Raw genomic sequence first — 17,481 nt, forward strand, 5'->3', positions numbered from 1 at the left:
AGCCTCCCAGATTTCCATTTGTCTGTCCTCCCTCCAGTGTGCAGCTCTGGCTTTGCTGACCTCCCTGAGCTCAAGAGCACAGGATGAAAAGGCCGTGGTAACAGCGGATCAGCTTAGTTTGGATGGTATTCCTGTTGCCTCACAGCTTTCCCTGCAGAATTGTGCCTTGTCTCAGCACTCGCAAAAAGATGACAGATCACTTGATTGGACATGCTGCTCAAAGTGTTGGTAGTTTATCTTTTCATGCCTCTTTTAGATACTCACACCCAGCCCTTGTCTTATATCTGTCCATGCAGTGCAACACCCCATGTCTGTCTGAACTAATAGATTAGTTCAACAGCTATGTTGGGAAAGTGGTGCTTTATTCCAAAACAATATATTGATAATTTGAGTGATGTGGCAGCTTCCTACAAAATGGTGGCTGCCATAAGTCATCACAGATTAGTACTGACATTGCTGGTTATTTTAAAACACATGCTTTCAAAATCTGATGATACAACAATAGATAGATAGATAGGTAGATAGGTATACTTTATTGATCCCAAACTGGGAAATTCCCAAGCTGTATTTTTTAAATAGTAAGCACTGAACATCAAGTAATTTTTTCCCATTATGGATGCAGAATATTGTTTAATGAAGCCTTTTGATTTCTCCTCTCATGAATTTCTTGTACACACACTAGAGATACACCGAACTAATATCTAATATTTGAATCCGAGCCAGTTTGTGTGAATTTTGAAGTATGAGTATTGGCTGCAGGTTGCAAGATCAACTTCAGTTACTGACAAAAATATTTGTATTGTACTTTGTATAGTCAGAAACAAAAAATTTAATTATCTGCACTTAAAAGAGAAAAAACTGTGTTAGGACATCCCTTGAGGCAGCTACAGACTATTAGGCTGATTTGGCTCCTTTGTGATTCAAACTTTTGACTGTGTCACAAATTTGGGTCCAGAATACACTCCATTATATCCTATATCTGAGTTCAAGGGGTTAAGAAATCACTTGTTGTTTTTTAATTTTATTTTTTGTACACTGAAATGGAGTCAGGGAGAGACCTCCTTTGTTTTCCTTTTCTCCCTTCACTCCGGTGTGATAGCGGGGGTTTTCCTGCAGTGGAGGTCGGCAGCCAGACCCCGTTGGGTGTGAGCAACACTGCTGAGCCTCACAGTTTTCTCCTTTATCGGCCCAATTTGCTAGGCACATCACTTAGGCAGTCTGACACACAGCGAACCAGAAACTGAATAGTAACATATATTGCAATCAAGATTTAAGGAGGTTGATCATGTGTACAATGTGACATGCAATAATGTTGCAAGATTGCTGTTTTCGCACACACAACCCCTTTTGCTTATCTGCTGTAGTTTCACAATTTTTGATACCTTAGACAGTTAGACATTCATTGCTGAGCTATTTAGTTTTGTCATATTGCTGAATGGCAAGCATTCATCATACTGAACAACCAAGGGAAATCTTCAAAATCTTTCAGATAATTTAAGTCTGGAGTTTTGAAATAGAAAATATGTAGAAAACTAGACACAATAATCAGTTACAGTTCACTGTTACCTGTTAACATTAATTCATTGTTTGGGAATGGAAAAACATGTGCCAGTTACACATAAGTGAGGGGGATCTACCAGTCTGGTGTGATAAGACTCTTATTTGCAATTCTTGGAAGTCCCAGATTGAGAGGATGTGATTTTTAAACATTATTTTTATAGTTTTTTTTTTTTTTTTTTAAAGATACAACTCTTTGATTCATTACTATTGGAGAAGCCCTGTTTTCCTCCTATTGTTGTCATGCTTTTCTGTGTTGTCCTAATCACATCCCTCGAGTGGTCCATCTTGCTTTTGATTCATCTCCGACCCAGTCCAGGCAGCCTCAGTCCCAGTCTGCTCCCTCCATCTGGGCTCGAGTCTCACTAGCCAGGCAGACATTCAAGAATCAGAGAACGGCTGGGAGGGAGACTGGCTCTGCACATTCCTAACGTAGGCTGGCCAGTATCAAAATGTAGCCAACCTTGATTTTTGTGTTCATATTTAAGAAGATTGATGTGTTCTAGCTTTGTTTGCTTAACGAAGGTCTGGCATAAAGCATTGTCCAAGTCACCATCTGGTCAGCTTCATCGTGTCTGCTCAGATGACTGGCTCTGCTCTGCCGTCTGCCTCCTTGGCCAGAAGGAGATGGAGGGATACCTGGCAATGTAGTATAACCGTGCCTTTCCTCCAGTAAGCTCCGCTTGACCACTAGAGACATGCTGGCTACAAAATGGTCATTAAGGGAAAATTGGGAGGTGATTCTGTCTCCCATGAGGAAATTGGGTGGTGGGACAATGGATCATTTTCTGTTCATTTGTTTGTTTGTCCATCACTCATGATATCTTGGCCACTGTTAATTGCATTTTGACAAAACTTGGGTAAATGATACATTTTGCCACTCTGTTCTGACACTGATTGGCCCAAGAGATCACACCACAATTGCAGGTCAAAACAAGGTGATGTATTTGTCACTGATCAGCCCAGTAGCAGTCTGGGTCAATAAGTAGTGGACAACATGCTTACTGTGGCCTTGTTGATGTCAAGACCGGGAATAACCAAGCACTAATAATCAGGCAAGATTTAACACCTGGGTACAAAGCGTCAAATACTACTATCATCAAACACATTTGACCAGAGGTTTGGTCTAGTTTCAGAGCTTCGACACAGGAAACACACCACAAAAATACTGTCTGGCATCCATGAACTGCAGGAGTAACCAGCTCATCTTCTATTTGTCCACCTGTACTGAGGCACTGAATCTGCTGTGAGCCCCAAATCAAAAGACAGCATCCTATCTGTCTAGTAAGTATGAGAAAGCAGGATTGCTTGAAGTAGCAATTTTCATTTGCAAGTGGTAGAAATTAAAATCTTGCTATCAGAAACATAAGTGTTTGTGAAACTGCATATGTAGCCTGTCTCAAATTTTCACCCACGTATTCAGGCCTTAAGCACAGTGCACAGGAGTGATGTAGGAAGTCCTCCAGCTTGTGTGGGAATAGCCAGGCTGGGATGTCATCTCTCCTCAGCTCCTGGCTTGTTGTTCAGGCGTCCAGCCAGGACAGCCTTGGCTGTGTCACAGGAGGGACGGCCCACCTATCAGCCCAGTTAACAAAGCCCAGACACAGTCAGGGAGGGAGACTCTCCCAGCCAGCTCCAGGTTTGGATGCGGTCCCACCATCTCTCCCAGCTACAGCATGAAGTCAGTCTGGCTAGAGAGGTCTCTCGTGAGTCGTGATATAATGGAACCTGTGACAAACTGTCTCTCAGATGGCTAGATTGAGGACCACAGGGATGAAAAAGAAAACTGAAGGCATGACAGATTTTTCCCTGGCTTTTGGATAAGTGTAGATCATAAAGGGCTAGGATGCAATGGATTACTAAAAAAAACAACGGCACTGGGAGTTGGGCAGCACAGTTGATTACGTATCGTGGTGTTGTTTTTGTTAACACATTACTGAATTGGCATATCACCTCTTGTGAAAGTTTTCATTTTGTTCAGATTGGTTATTCCACATCTGCAACTCACTGTTGCTTAAAATATTCAAGATGTTGATTTAACATGACAAGAGAAAGACTGTCAAATAATTTGGCCAAATCAAGACTAATTATGGTAAATTATGATATTTGGAACCAACATATGAAGTGTTAGGGTGTGGGTCAGCTAGGCAGAAATGGATGGAGCAGAAGTATGCCATTTAGGTCCTGTTTGTGCGCAACTGGGAACAACAAAAACACAAAAGTGCAAACATGTAAATAGGGGTGCGGTGTTGTGAAAAAAGGGTGGGCACATTTGGTCTGATAATCTAATAATCTCCATTAGAGCATTTTCATCTTCACTGAATACAGTCAATAACTATTATAATGAAAGGATCTTTACATGTATTACAGTCTGAAAAAAAGTTTGGATGGTTTCAACTTTTGATCTACGTGAAAATGTGGATAAATCTTCTCTTATATGACAGACAGTGCTCCATTCTCTCTGTTGCCTGTCAGCATATCAGCCCCGTAGAGCCTGCTTTAGCTCAATTAGTTTTTGATGGATGAAAAATCTATCTGGCTGCATGAATGAGTAAATGACCTGTTAGAAGCCATATGCAAAGATACCAAATATGTTGGCTTTGAGTTATGTTTTCCTTTAAGCGCACAGTCAAAAAAAAAAGAAAAAAAAAAAAAAAACAGCAGTAGGTGGGCCAACTAGAAGAGAGAGCCCTGCATGTGAGATATAATCACTGGTGCTCTGTGAAGCTTTATTTGAAGTCAGGCCAGCACTGAGATGGAAGTCTGGTCAGTAGAGATGCTGATATGTCTTGTTTAACCACACCAGAGCTAGTCTGTTTATATGAGTAGAAGAGTGGAGAGGATGAGGATCCGCTGTTTAAAGCAAAAGTGGTCTGACTCAGACATTGCTATACTCCGTATTTGTTTGTAGGACGTGTGTCTGAGTTAGTTTACGTTTTGTGAGAGTGCGAGTGAGTGATTTTTGTCATGTGTTGGTGTGCATGGCGGTGTGAGTTGCAGATGTGGAGTGATGCTCGACAGCAGAGAAGAGGGAGGGAGGTTGTTGTGCTTTCTCGGCGCTGGCACTGAAGCGCTCTCCAGACAGCCATAAAGAAACAGACCTCCCTCCTATTAAGGTCCTTGTTTAATTCTGAAATGGCACACAACCGACCGTCTGTGCAAGCACTTAGTGGAATGGCTGATTGAAGGGATGGCGCTCGTGTTATTTTCAGTGCTATTTGTATGATGGAAGGGCCAAAAAAAGCAGGAGGAGGAAAGAGGGAGGAGTGTTTGGACCACAGGTGGTAAATAAACGAGCATCACTCCAAATACATACACAAACCTGCCTGCTTGTAAGGCAGTAGTGTTAGTAGCAGTAGTGCGGGTTGCACAGAGGATTGTGATGTAGAGATTGAAGTTTTACCATTATCACTTCAAGTTGGCACCCTCCTCTTTTCAGGGAGTATGTTGTAATATTGAGATAGAACTGATTTCAGAGTATTTGCTTTGGAAAACAACTAAGACGAGGGAAATATCTGATTAAAGAACTGCCAAACGCTCGGTGAACAGTGAGGGAATGCAGATAATGAGCAGCGACTCCAGTCATGCTGTAATTGCAAAGCCATTTTCAAGTGTTGGCTGTCAGTCTTCTACTCCTTATAGTTGCTGTCTTTGAGACCCTGTTCACATGATTTCTTTGAAAACACAATTTATCATTTTTTTAGCTGCGACCAGCAGCTCTATAGTTTGGTTTGTTGGCTGGTTGATTGGTTGGTTGGTCCACAAAAATTTCCCCACCCATTGGCGGCCGGTTGTGGGAGAAGTTTGCCTTTGGGACTTTGTGCCAGAAAGCCTTTGTGCCAGAAAGTCTCTCTATTTCCTCTCCATTTCTGCCAGAAGGGTAACGGTTAGGGTTAAGTTAGAAAGCCTTTCTGGCAGAAAGCCCTGAAGGCAAACTTCTCCCATGTGCTTGTCAGCCACAGTTTTGGCCCTTGGTGGCTAAAATTTGGTGTGGAGGTCAAGTATGCATGTGTGAAGGTGTGTGTTTGTTAGTGTTCGACCAGTATGGGTTTTTCAGCGGCACATTTATAGAGAGCAGGGCGGCCAATGTCCAACTTATAACCTCCTGGTTGCAGCTATTGTGAATTCATGCTTGTTTAAACGCAACTTTGTCCACATGGGAATGTTTTTGAAAATATCTGTAGACATGCAACGAAAGCTAATGCTCACAGGTCTTTGCAATATGAGCATACTAAAAGAAGCAAAGACGCACCGATAATGTCAGCGTCACCAAGTGGTAGGAAGGAAGGAAAATTTTCAAAAAATTACATTATGGAGAGTGATTTGTAAAAGATTTTTTTGGTGACCAAAAACAACATTTTCATGTGGACGGAAGGCCAAAACATGAAGAAAAAGTTGCGTTTTCGAAAAAATTGTCACTGTGTGAATGTAGCATAGTAGTCTTTCCCTCAACCCCCCAGAAAAAAACAACAACCTTGAAATAGTTGCCTGACTTGGCCCGGCATCATTCCAGTGGTCTCACCCTGGCCTGACTTCAAGAGCTTGACTTCTCAGGAAAGATAAGCGCACACACAATGCAGCCCTGTGTAATTAGTTTACAAAGCAGGGAGCATAAAGTCCTCTTCCGCTCTCTTTCATACGCTGACTGCTCATCTGTATACTCCCATCCCTTGCCTCTCCGCTGGTTAATTTAGGGAGCAGATGATGGGAGTGAATCCATTACAGAGAATGTGATTTAGGGGGTTGTCACCCTCCTCCGTTTACGCCTCCCACCCTCCTCCGCTCACTGCAGTCATTCTGCCCTCCTCTGAGACAGACTGGGATTTTCCTAACAGTGTGTATCTGTCTGTCTTTGTGCATGTGTTAGAAAAGGATATGTAATAGCTTTTTTTTCCTCCTCAACACACACTTGTGCTGCATAATATTACGTTTTTGTGAACAGAGATTGCAATACAAATAGCATAATAATAAGAAGAAATAATGAGGAAAGAGGGGAAAAAAACAGATATCCGTGATTTGAATAATTGTATGTTTTTTAATATGCAACTAAATTTTTCTGACCAGCTTCTCTTCATAACAGTTAGCATGTCTTATTGTCATTTCTTTCCATTCTACAGTCTATAATCAATCATATACCTTGAATGCAAAATGGTTTACATCCTGACAGACTATCTGGTGTAGTGTAGTACGGCTTTAAATGTCTCAATCTAAAAATTGCATTCTTTAAATGGAACTCTACCACTAAGAGATTATGATGTACCCCTCTAGCTTGTTATTCCCACTTAGCTTTCCACTCAGTGTTTGTCTGCTCCCTTCACCGTTCTCCATGAATTTATGCAAATCCTTACAGTCTTAACAGTCTTAATATGGGAGCCGTACTGCACCGACATCTACCGTAATGCGTTTAGAATGACCCCAACATCAGGGAGAGACATTACTGTGCACACTGCAAGCAATTAACTCATTAGAACGGTGCCAGCGAACATGAGGGATGATGCCAACATTGTTACGCCAGCAGAGGAGCTATTGATTGTCTGGTCTCTTATTGCAGAACAGTTATTTCCTCTTGGAATATGCTGTTTTTATACACTTACTGGATAAGACACACACTGAAATGTTTCTGATTACATGGAGAGGCTTCAGGATTGTATGTGGGCAGGGTGTGTTTGTTTTTGTGTGCATGAGCATATGCTAGACTGTGGCTAATATCTTATTAAGAATTGTCCCCACAAGAATATATTGGTATTCAGTATGCCTAAATATAACATGGTACATCAGTAGTAATTGCTGTTTTTATACTGGGAAAGAGTCATCCAGGTATAGCCAGACTCAGAGTATCACAGGGTGTCCTTAAAATACTTCTCCTAAATACAGTTATTAAGAGGGTTTTTACCATGTAATGATGGGTTTCTTTGCTCTTCATGTCCAGTTACACTGCAGTTGGACTTTATACTCCATAACAATTTCCTTGTGTCTCTTATTTAATAATATCCATTTACAATTTCAGCTAGAAGTTGGCTGGTTTTGCCAGTTTGTATTAATCTTGGATTCAGTTCCTAGGTAGCATTGAAACGCTTCTAAAAGGTCTTAAATTTGACTTTCTGAAATCTGCATATACCTGGTAACAGAAACTTGCCTTTCCATCCCTGTCAGCATCCTTCTCCCTCCCTCTCTGCCATTGCTCCCCTCCCTCCTCCTCCAGACTCTCCTCTCTGTCTCATCTGCTTGGTGCTCTGCCAGGATGCTCACTCAGGCTGCTCGGTGTACGAGATACTGCCTTGGCACTGTGTGTGTGTATGTGTGTGTGTGTGTGTGTGTGTTTCTGTATGTGTTTATAGTGTTAAGTATGCGTGTAAGATTTTAATGGCCCTTTATTCTCCTCCAGCACCTCTTGAGACTGTGTATGTGTGTGTTGTGTGTTTACCATTTTGACTGGCTGTGTGCCCACACCCAGCATGCAATCTTTACATTTACATTTTTGGCATTTAGCTGACAGGTTTGGGCTCATTGTCTTTCTCGCCATGTTTACAGAGCACATGGCTGCTGATTGACTTGCAAAAAAATAAAAAAAAAAATCAGGAAAAGCTGACTGAAGCTGTGTATGTTTTGGCCATGGACAGGAACACTTTTGGTTAAGGGCCTTGCTGAAGGACACCTTGATGAAAATTGTTGACAGTGGAATGAGTGTTTCCCTCTCACTTTCTCCACCGTCATGAATCTGAGGATTACGATGGATTCACATCTTTCTCTGCTGTTTTAGCACAGTGTCCTCTGTACATTTTCCGGCCTCCAGGATAATGTAACCGTGATCTCTCTTACATGGACTGTTGGGGAGCTCAGACAAACAGGCTGATCGCAAGTGGTCACTTGGAGACACATTTGATGTGGGCTACATGACAAGAGGTGAACCATCAGTCTATCTCAGTTGTGTACTGTGATCAGATCAGCAGAGATGAGAAAGTTTGTCTTTCATGTTGAATACACAAACTAAATACTTTGCCCAGGAAAATTAAGAATTCCCAGGAACACACAATCTGAGGGATTTTTTTTTCTTTATTGAAAACTGAAAATAATGTCATGATAACATACCAGCCACTAAGGGCGCTAATCCATTACTGTCCATCAAAACTTCCTAAGTTCAACTGAATGATGTCCAGCCACCACCCAACCAGCAGTGCATGAAGATTTGAAAACAGCACAAACCTGCTCCTATCCCCTTAAGCCTCATGCTGCCCCTTCAGAAAGAGCTGAGGACTATTGTTTTGGAGGTATCTTCCCCTGGCTGAAAGAGCAGGTATACCTTGACTTCACACAGCTCTCCCCAGGCCATTTTAATTAATACCACTGCTAGTTTTATTAACCTCTGCTTGCCTTCCTCCCCATGGGAGCTGACTGTTTGATCACTACAGAGGGAGCTGAACTGCTCCCTGAAACCTCCTCGACTCCAGGGACCAGGGACAGAACAAAAAGGAATTTGTTGCTTTATACTGAACTTGTAGAACACACACTGAATGCTTGACTTCCATAACTTATTTTATTCCACTCTTTTCATGGTTCCACAACAAACTGGGGCTATCATATCCACGTGCTGAGCCTCTTCTAATGGCTGAAATATATTTCCTTCAGTTCAAGACGAAATGGCGCATCCTCATCGTAGCAGCTGCTTACAACGAGTCTCTTTCCATTGTGATTCCTTTTGTCAGGAAGCTGTGACATATTGGTAATGGTTTTTAGTTCAGAGACTCTCAACACTGGTTGTAACAGAAATGGAGACTGGCTAATAGGACAAAATTAACAGTTTTGCAAATTAGTTCTGCTGATTTACATTTGCATCTTTTAACAGCTGCTGAGGGAAGAGCACAAATTAACCTTTTTGTCCTCCGGCTCAGTTACTGATGGATTTTTAAAATTTGTGAGACGTTTTTCTCTGTTTTACTTTAACAAATAGCATTTGGAGCCCTCAGTGATGTCGAATGATGGCACTTAACCAGTTTGGTAAACTGCCAAAGTGGCCGACAGAGAAGACAAGTCTACCTGCCATGGAAAAAGTTATCGTTTGACTAATAGCTAGTGTTGACTCTATGTCCTTGTCCTGGGAAAAGTTGCTTTCTTAGTTGGTGTGCAGTTACTCAAACTGCCACTTTAAAGCACATACCTCTTGTATTATTGTGAGAGTGAAGCACTTAACCCCACAGTGTGTGTTTGTGCATGTAATTATCTTTTACTATGTTTTTCCCAGATTTTATTCTCTTTTTATATGCCTTTTTGTATGCAACCTCTGCTTTTAGATAAGTGGTCTATAAATACAGTTTATTATTCTTAAAATTATTATTGCATGCACAGTGTGGTGTGCATAAATGGTGTGCATCCACATATAATCACACCAACACATGCTACACAAACTGCACAAGACAATGGCAGATCACCTTTTTTCCCAATTTTGCACCAACATTGTGCAAGGCGATAGAGACAGAGGCAGAATACCTAATTTCCATGCTGTTTGTTGCTTTTGTGCATTGTGGCTGAGTCATAGCTTTGTCTGTCTGGGTCAGTCTTGAGGTCTGTCTGTCTTGTCTCTAAGACTAAGAATAGCTGTCAGTATATTTCAGCAGCCTGTCTGGCTTACTGGCTGGCTGACAGACTCTCTTACCGGCTGGTTTTATAGCTAAGTGGCTGGCTGACACTGTGGTGTTGAGGGGCTGTGATGCTGAGTGCTGAGTCATTGAGGCTCGTTGCGGATTACACTCCACGAGGAAGTGGGGGTTTGCGGAGGGAAGGAGGGAGGTGTTTGGCAGAGTGGACCTCCCCTGCCTCAGTCCTCCTTCCTCCTCCTGAGATAAGGCTCTGAAACACTGTCATAGTCCCTCCCCCTGCTCCTCCCTCTGTCCCTCATTCACAAATCCTCCAGCAGGAAGGCAAACAGGAGCCTGCACATGTGGCTGGGGAATACTAGGACAGAAAAACAATCAGAGGTGTGGATGAGCTTATCTCACCCAGTGGTCATCTCTCACACACACTTCAGACTTCCAAAAAAATGGCTTGCTTGGCTAAAAATGTTCTTTTTTTTCCTTCAGGGGATGATTTTGCGAGATGTTTCCGAGATGCCTGACTTTGAACAATCAGACTTTTGTCTTCTTGCTCGCTGAGAAACGGGCACAGTTCAAGAAAAGAATGACCCCCCCACCTCCTCCTCCTCCACAGCTGAATGGAGAGACTCACAAAGATGTGAATGGAAAGTATGAAGTGGCCAGTCACTAAAAACAATGGCTGTTGTGTTCAAAAAATCATCAAACTGCCCAAACTGAAACAGCAGCTGTTTTTCCCCCCAGTCCCAAACAAACCACTTCTTTTTGAAGCATGAATTCCTACTGAGTCCTTTTTCTGCTTCTTCTTAAATTTCTCCCTCAACTCTCTCTTCCCTCGCTACCTTCTTGCTTTCTCATTCACTCAAACACACGCAGTCACTCTTTATTTCGCTCTTACTGTTCTCAATTTAATCATCTGTTTCTTCACTGACTTTCCCCTCCCTTTCTCTTTTATACAGAAACACCCATACACCCCTTAATATTAACATTTTTCCTTTCTGTGTGCTCGTTTACCTATGCATCTCTCTCTTTCTCATCTTTCTTTCTCACACACACTCTCCCTCTCTCTCCATCTCTCTTTCTGTGGCCTGACCAGCTGGGTGGAAAGAATCACTTGTTTATCTCTCCCGCTGTCCGTCAGGGGCTTGTGCTTTGCTGGCGCCGTTGCTTAGCAACTGCAGCAGAAGCCAGCATTGGCGGCTTGCGGTGTATGTGTGAGTGCGAGCGTGAATGTGAGTGAGGCTCCATGTTGACACGGCAGGCTGAGGACAGACGAACGCATGCTGTCCTCACCACTCCCTCACTGCGAGCGTAGCTGGCAGCCTTTGTGTGGCTCCCGGTAGAGTCTCACACACCTTGGCCTTGTCTAACAGAGACACATGAAAATACACATTCTTGTAATGCACACACACGCACACACACACACAAGAACATTCACCCTAGACTGTTCCTCTGTGCTGTACTCGCTCACCTTAAAGCCATAATGGAAATATTGGAAATATGCGTTTGTAAATCATACAATCAAATGTATTCTCTTAGGTAATTTAGACTGGTCATTTTATAACCAATTAAATCCAGATTTTTTTTTTTTCAGCATACTTTTGTTCCTTGATATTGATCTTGTCTCACATTCCGATCTTGTCTCATATTCCAATCTTGTCTCTGATCTTGTCTCATATTCCAATTCTCTGCCTGTGCTTATGGCAGTATAATCTATCAATATCCACTCCGAAAGTTGCCTTAATACCAGGGACTACTCTGGTCATAATATGACCGCACAATATTTGATAAGTTTAATGTTTCATTATGTTGTCATTATTGAATAAATTTCTGGTCCTTATTTAACCTTGAAAACCATTTGTCATTTCCAGTCTGTCAAAGAGATAGGGGTGTAACAGTTCACCTTTTCCAAAGGTTCTGCCTATCCCTTGGTTCTCATGTAAACAAATGCCAAAAATTCAACTCAAAACACTGAATGTGAATTTTGCCCCTGTAAAGGCTGTGCAGTGTAGCGACAGAAAGCCTTTGTACGAGGCTTGTGGAAAAGTGGTATCATTACTAGGCCTGATGCTATTATTAATCAAAAGCACTGAAATTATATATACAAAATCACAGTAAACCACATCTGCAGTTCAGTGAACTCAGGACTATACAATCACGGTTTTCCATTATGGTACAAATTGTTATACCCCTACAGAACAGAAATTCCCTGCTTCATTTCATAATGTGTCTGATGATTAAATCCTGCTTGTTGGTCTGTGTGTGTTTCCCCCACACAGAAGCCTGTCTCCATGTTGTGCTTGTCACTGCCCCCCACAGGAAGTTCCACATGTGAGCTTCAGCACACTCTGTTCCCACAATCCTGCCTATGAGTGCACTTAGATTTCTCATTCAAGCCCATGCACCAGGACAGTTTTGGGGTCTGCATCTGCTTTCAACACCACATCTTATCTTGCATCACCCCCTAGTTTGGAGGCAGTCATATGTATCGTTGTGCTTAGAGGTGCTAGGAATACATCTTTTTTTGCAGAAACCTCCTCTTTGGATCCAGAAATCCAACAATTGGGCTCAGGGGACTGCAGAGAGCATCTGTCATGCCATAGCATAAGGATGGAGAATTGGCAAGCCATGGCTGGGTGTGCATGCGGGTTGAGAAACAGTGCCAGAGCCCCCCTTTCCTTTCCTCTGCTCAAGCCCCATCAAACACCAGTGATGATGATGGTGAGGCCAGGCATGTCTCTGGGCATGTGCAGACACGTCCAGGCGAGAGTGTAGCTTCTGCTCAACACTGCCTCCTCCTGTCCAACCGTCTCTCAACCCTTCTGTTGTTTGGGATTTTTATGATGCTTTTGCTTTGTTATAAACAGCATTCATTTTACGCAGTGGATAGAGTCAAAAGAGGAGAGAGAGAGAGAGGATGACTTGCAGCTGAACTGAGCTGGTTTTGAACCCCTGGTTTCTAGAGTACATAGTGTGCGCCTCAGCACCCTCGCCTTTTGTTTTTTCCGATCTGCCTGCTACATTTTAGACTGCTGTTATTATCCCTTATGTAACATGATTAAACACAATGCAGGCCCAGCAGCAGTGTGCAGATAAAAGTCCTGCTCGGGTCTGATAATGACAGAATGGGAATGAATCCGAGCGTGGTGTCTGCAGTACGCTGTTGGCCTCAGATGACTCTCCCTTCAGGGTTACATCTCGGTTGTATGCATGTCTGTCTGGGAGTGATGATGTCGCACCGTCCTTATTATAACTCACTCTGTACCGGTTGACCTCACTCCACAGCGCTCTCGCTCAAGACCTCAATCCTCTCCGCTCTGCCCAGCTTGTCTTTCCCACAATCCCAGGCGACGCTGCCCCTCGCCTCGACCATTTCGTTATTTAGCTAATGGGCTGCTTTAACACTGTGTGCTTGTCTGTCATGAGTCATGGCATTACAGGCCCTTTGTTGCACTCATCCTGCTGTCTGAGCCGAGCGAAGCCAAGCCAGCCTGACCTGCATCATCTGTCATGTAACTGAAAGTTGGAAAGTGTGTTTAAAAAAAAGTTTTACAGGAGCCCCCCAGCATTTCCCTCCCTTTCCTTTGCAAACACTCCATCCATCTCTATTGGGCCCTGTCGGTAGATTTAATTGTCTCTGTAAAAGGGTACACTTTCAAGGCTGTAGCAACTCAGCTGAAGTGTTTGTCTGTGTAACATTTGTGTAGCAGGGACTGTGACTCTGCATGCTGCTAAATAAAAGTTTGAGTACAGTGGATTGATTTTATATTGCCTTTTGAGGCGTTTTTGTTCAGTGATAGTCTGACATGCAAGCTATGCAACCTTAAATTAAACTCAATCCACCACTGAAGAGTTCTCATTCAGCCCTGCTGTGCATCTGCATCAAGAGTTTCACCCGCTCTTTGTATTTTATCACACTGTAGCACTGTGTATTTTATGGGGTTTTTTTTATACTGAGACTGAAACTCCCAACCAACTCCTGTTGTGCAGTTTGCATTATGGCCACCATTTACAAAGCAGTAGTCTCACAAAGTTGTAAGTGGAGTCGATGCTTCAGCACTGATGCGTTAATGCGATGATACCAGTCTTTTCTCACGTGGTTCTGTAAAGTTTGAAAAATGAATTTTGGAATAAGTTGAGAATCACATAAAACACTTTTCGAAGGGTTTTGGGTTGTGGATCCACTTCCATTTCATTTAAATTTTGGGATATTGGCAGATATAATCATCTTTAGTTAGTCACATTTTCCAACCACAATTAGCACAAGTTGTATCCAACAGTTAAGGTTTGGAAAAAGCAGCCTAATTGAAGAATAAAAGCATTGCAACAATTATGAAATATGACAGCAAGAACCGTTCTGTGATGTCAGAAATTCATGCAAAATGACTTTCTATTTTGAACATAGTGCAATTAAATCAACATGCCTTTAGAAACAGTGATAAAAACCAGAAAGAGGGCACAGACTGCGTTCCAAAATGATAGCCATCCTGTGGATGGTTTATTGAAAGGCTTAAGGAGTGCATTCAGTTGCTGTGTAATAATGCCCAGATGCTCCACAGAGCGTTTCAGGAGCTCATTTATGCCTTCAGCTGCAAAGTTTGCCAATAACATAAAATTGGGTGTATTTGCTCATTGCTATCCTTGTTTTTGTTTGTATTTATTGGTATTTTTAGCATCTTTGTAGGACTTGTTATCCATCCTTTCCGAGGCTTTAGTCTACATTGGATTGTAAAGGCCTGTTTCTTATTGTATTTATTGGCACTGCATTTATTGAACTGACACTGATATTTAGTCTCTTTATGATTATATTGGCTTTGGGTGAACAATGATTATGCTCTCTTGGATTGTATTGTATTGATGTTTTTGTTTTGATAACCATCCCAGTATTCCCTGTAGGGATTATTAAAGTGCATCTAAATATGGGTAGATGAGACTACACTTTTAGGCTAATGTTTAATAGATTACTGTCTCTTGTTTGCAGGCCAGAAAACGTGTCTCCACCTCCATGGTGTATTCCCCTACATCTATGTGCCATACGATGGCTACGGGCAGCAGCCACAGCGATACCTGCGGCAGGTGGCCTTCAGCATTGACCGGGCCCTCAATGTGGCCATGGGAAATCCTGCCTCCAACACCCAGCACGTCTTCAAGGTAGTGCTGGTCTCCGGCATGTAAGTACCCCATCCTAAGACCCTGCCAACACCAGCAATTTGAGTCAGTTGAATGGGGATTATGTCAGATGCAGAGAGGAAAATTAGTGCTGCATTTACCAAGATTTTGTGTAAAAATATACCCATCTTATCAACTTATGAATCATAGAGTAGGGCTGCAGTAAAGAAGAACAACACATCACCTCTAGTTTAGATGCCACAGATCCGTCCTATCGCCCAAATTAATATTTTGGTTTTGGAAAGGGTCATTAGCCGGAGATGCATACAGGACGTGATAAATTGAAACTTAAGAGAGAAATGTTGAACTTGGCCCTTAACACCAGCACAAAAAATTAATTTAACACCAGCCACTGGCCAGATGTTGCTAAATTTGGGCTCTGTGGCTTTTGGAGAGGCAAACGTTTTGAGCTATTGAATTGTGAAATCTTTTAATCACTGGTGCAAGTGAATCAGTAAAATATTGCCTACGTTATTCAGAGTTCTCAGAGGTATATATGATGAGGAGAGAGTACTTCATTATCTTAGATTTCAAAATCCCTCTGTGAGAAACAAGATTTTTCATTTGAGTGGTATTTTTCAATAAAAATCCCTTTACAGTTTATAAAATAACAATGGGGGAAAAAATCGTCTGCCCAGTGATAACACAATATAAAAAGCAATAAATTATCCAGGCATCTATGAAGCATGCTGATTGTATACTGTGTGTTTTTTTTTTTCCTGTCTTGGCAGGCCTTTCTATGGCTACCATGCTAAGGAGAAGCAGTTCATGAAGATCTATCTGTACAACCCTCAGATGGTCAAAAGGTAAGATTACTGCAGGTCAGTGTGGTTGAATGTGAACAGTGCTCATCCTTGGCTCCTTTGTTACCGAGTGGCAGTCTGCTTGCGCATGACTCCTCCAGCTCACTAAACCAAAATCGATTGCCACGTTTTCAGTTGTACAGATTGATTGGGATGTGTGTACTTTTGTGTGTGTGCAGGCAAGCACGCAAATGCTGTTATTTGTTTGCTGGCGCTATCAGTGTTAGCAGGGAAAGTGTGAGTGGAGCTGTGCTGCTGAATTGGTGCTTAGTGTGAGGGAGAGTGACTCACAGAGGGAGAGTGAAAGAAAGAGACTTGGGGAGAAAAGAATAGAGTGACTTACAGGAATAGAGACAGAATCTGGAGGTGAATAGGTGAGAAAAGAAAAGAAAAAGACTGGAGGAGAGACAGATTGAGGGTGGAAAAGAATTAAGTGTGGTAAAAAGATTGTGAGAACAGAAGAGAGGGAGAAGGAGTCAGATTAAGGGAGAAACAAGCAAAGATGCCTGACAGAACATGGAAGAAAAGGAGGGAGGAAGACAGGGTGAGGGATAGATGGAAAGGAGGAGAGGAGAAGAGGGAGAGAGGCTGCCCTGCATCCATCTCCTGACATCCTCAGCCCCTCGACTCTGATCAGTCGGTCAATCAGCATGATGCCCTGACCTTTAAAGGGGAAGCATAACTCTGGGGCAGACCTTAAAAGTTCACCGAGGGAACTGTTCCTTGTTCATCTTTGTCAATCAAGCAGATATATAAGTGCAAGTTGTTTCGATTGCAGTAAAGCCAAAGACTTTTTCCTGTGTGGGCACACAAAGTAGGCTTATTGAGACCAGTTAGTATTGCCAACTGTAAGTTAACAAGGAAACCTGTGGCTGACACTACCCATGTGGTTTAAAAGAGAAATGCTGAGGATACTAACAACATTTGTTGGTGCAGCTAAATGAAAAACCTAAGAAGTAGAAAATGTTCATTCATTCAGAATGGTTAGGTATTTGTGAGATTGTACTTGAAAAATTATTTTCCAATTCAATTAATTCCAACACTGTTATTCAATATCTGAAGTAGGGATGCACAATAAATGCAGAATAAAGCCAATATTGGCTTTAAAATGAAAAATCGGTATTGGCCCGAAATGAAAACTTCTGCCAATATGACTTGCCCTTGCCCACTTGCCACTATGTTTTACATAACCTAAGTTGAAGTAGTTTTCTTATTTTGCCCAATGAATGTATATATTTTGAAAAGCATTGTATTTTATGTCTGCATCTGCCAAAGGCCATCACGAGAAGAGTAGGCATAATAATGTTAATCAGCCAAAGTAGTTGGAAAATACCAGTATATCAGGTATCGTCAACAAATTCCTAATC

At 42.2% G+C, this 17,481-nt stretch overlaps 1 protein-coding gene across 2 annotated transcripts in view; it reads left to right on the plus strand.

Moving 5' to 3' along the window:
- The window catches only part of rev3l (REV3 like, DNA directed polymerase zeta catalytic subunit), an 84,115-nt gene that overhangs the window by 22,362 nt on the left and 44,272 nt on the right, over window positions 1-17,481 (plus strand). For both annotated transcript variants that reach the window (XM_030047722.1, XM_030047724.1), the window contains exons 2-3: window positions 15,124-15,313; window positions 16,043-16,117. In XM_030047722.1, coding sequence (XP_029903582.1) covers window positions 15,124-15,313; window positions 16,043-16,117 — 265 coding nt within the window. The remainder of the gene's footprint in view (window positions 1-15,123; window positions 15,314-16,042; window positions 16,118-17,481) is intronic.

The sequence above is a fragment of the Myripristis murdjan genome, chromosome 24 (genome assembly GCF_902150065.1).
Source record: "Myripristis murdjan chromosome 24, fMyrMur1.1, whole genome shotgun sequence".
NCBI lineage: Eukaryota > Metazoa > Chordata > Actinopteri > Holocentriformes > Holocentridae > Myripristis > Myripristis murdjan.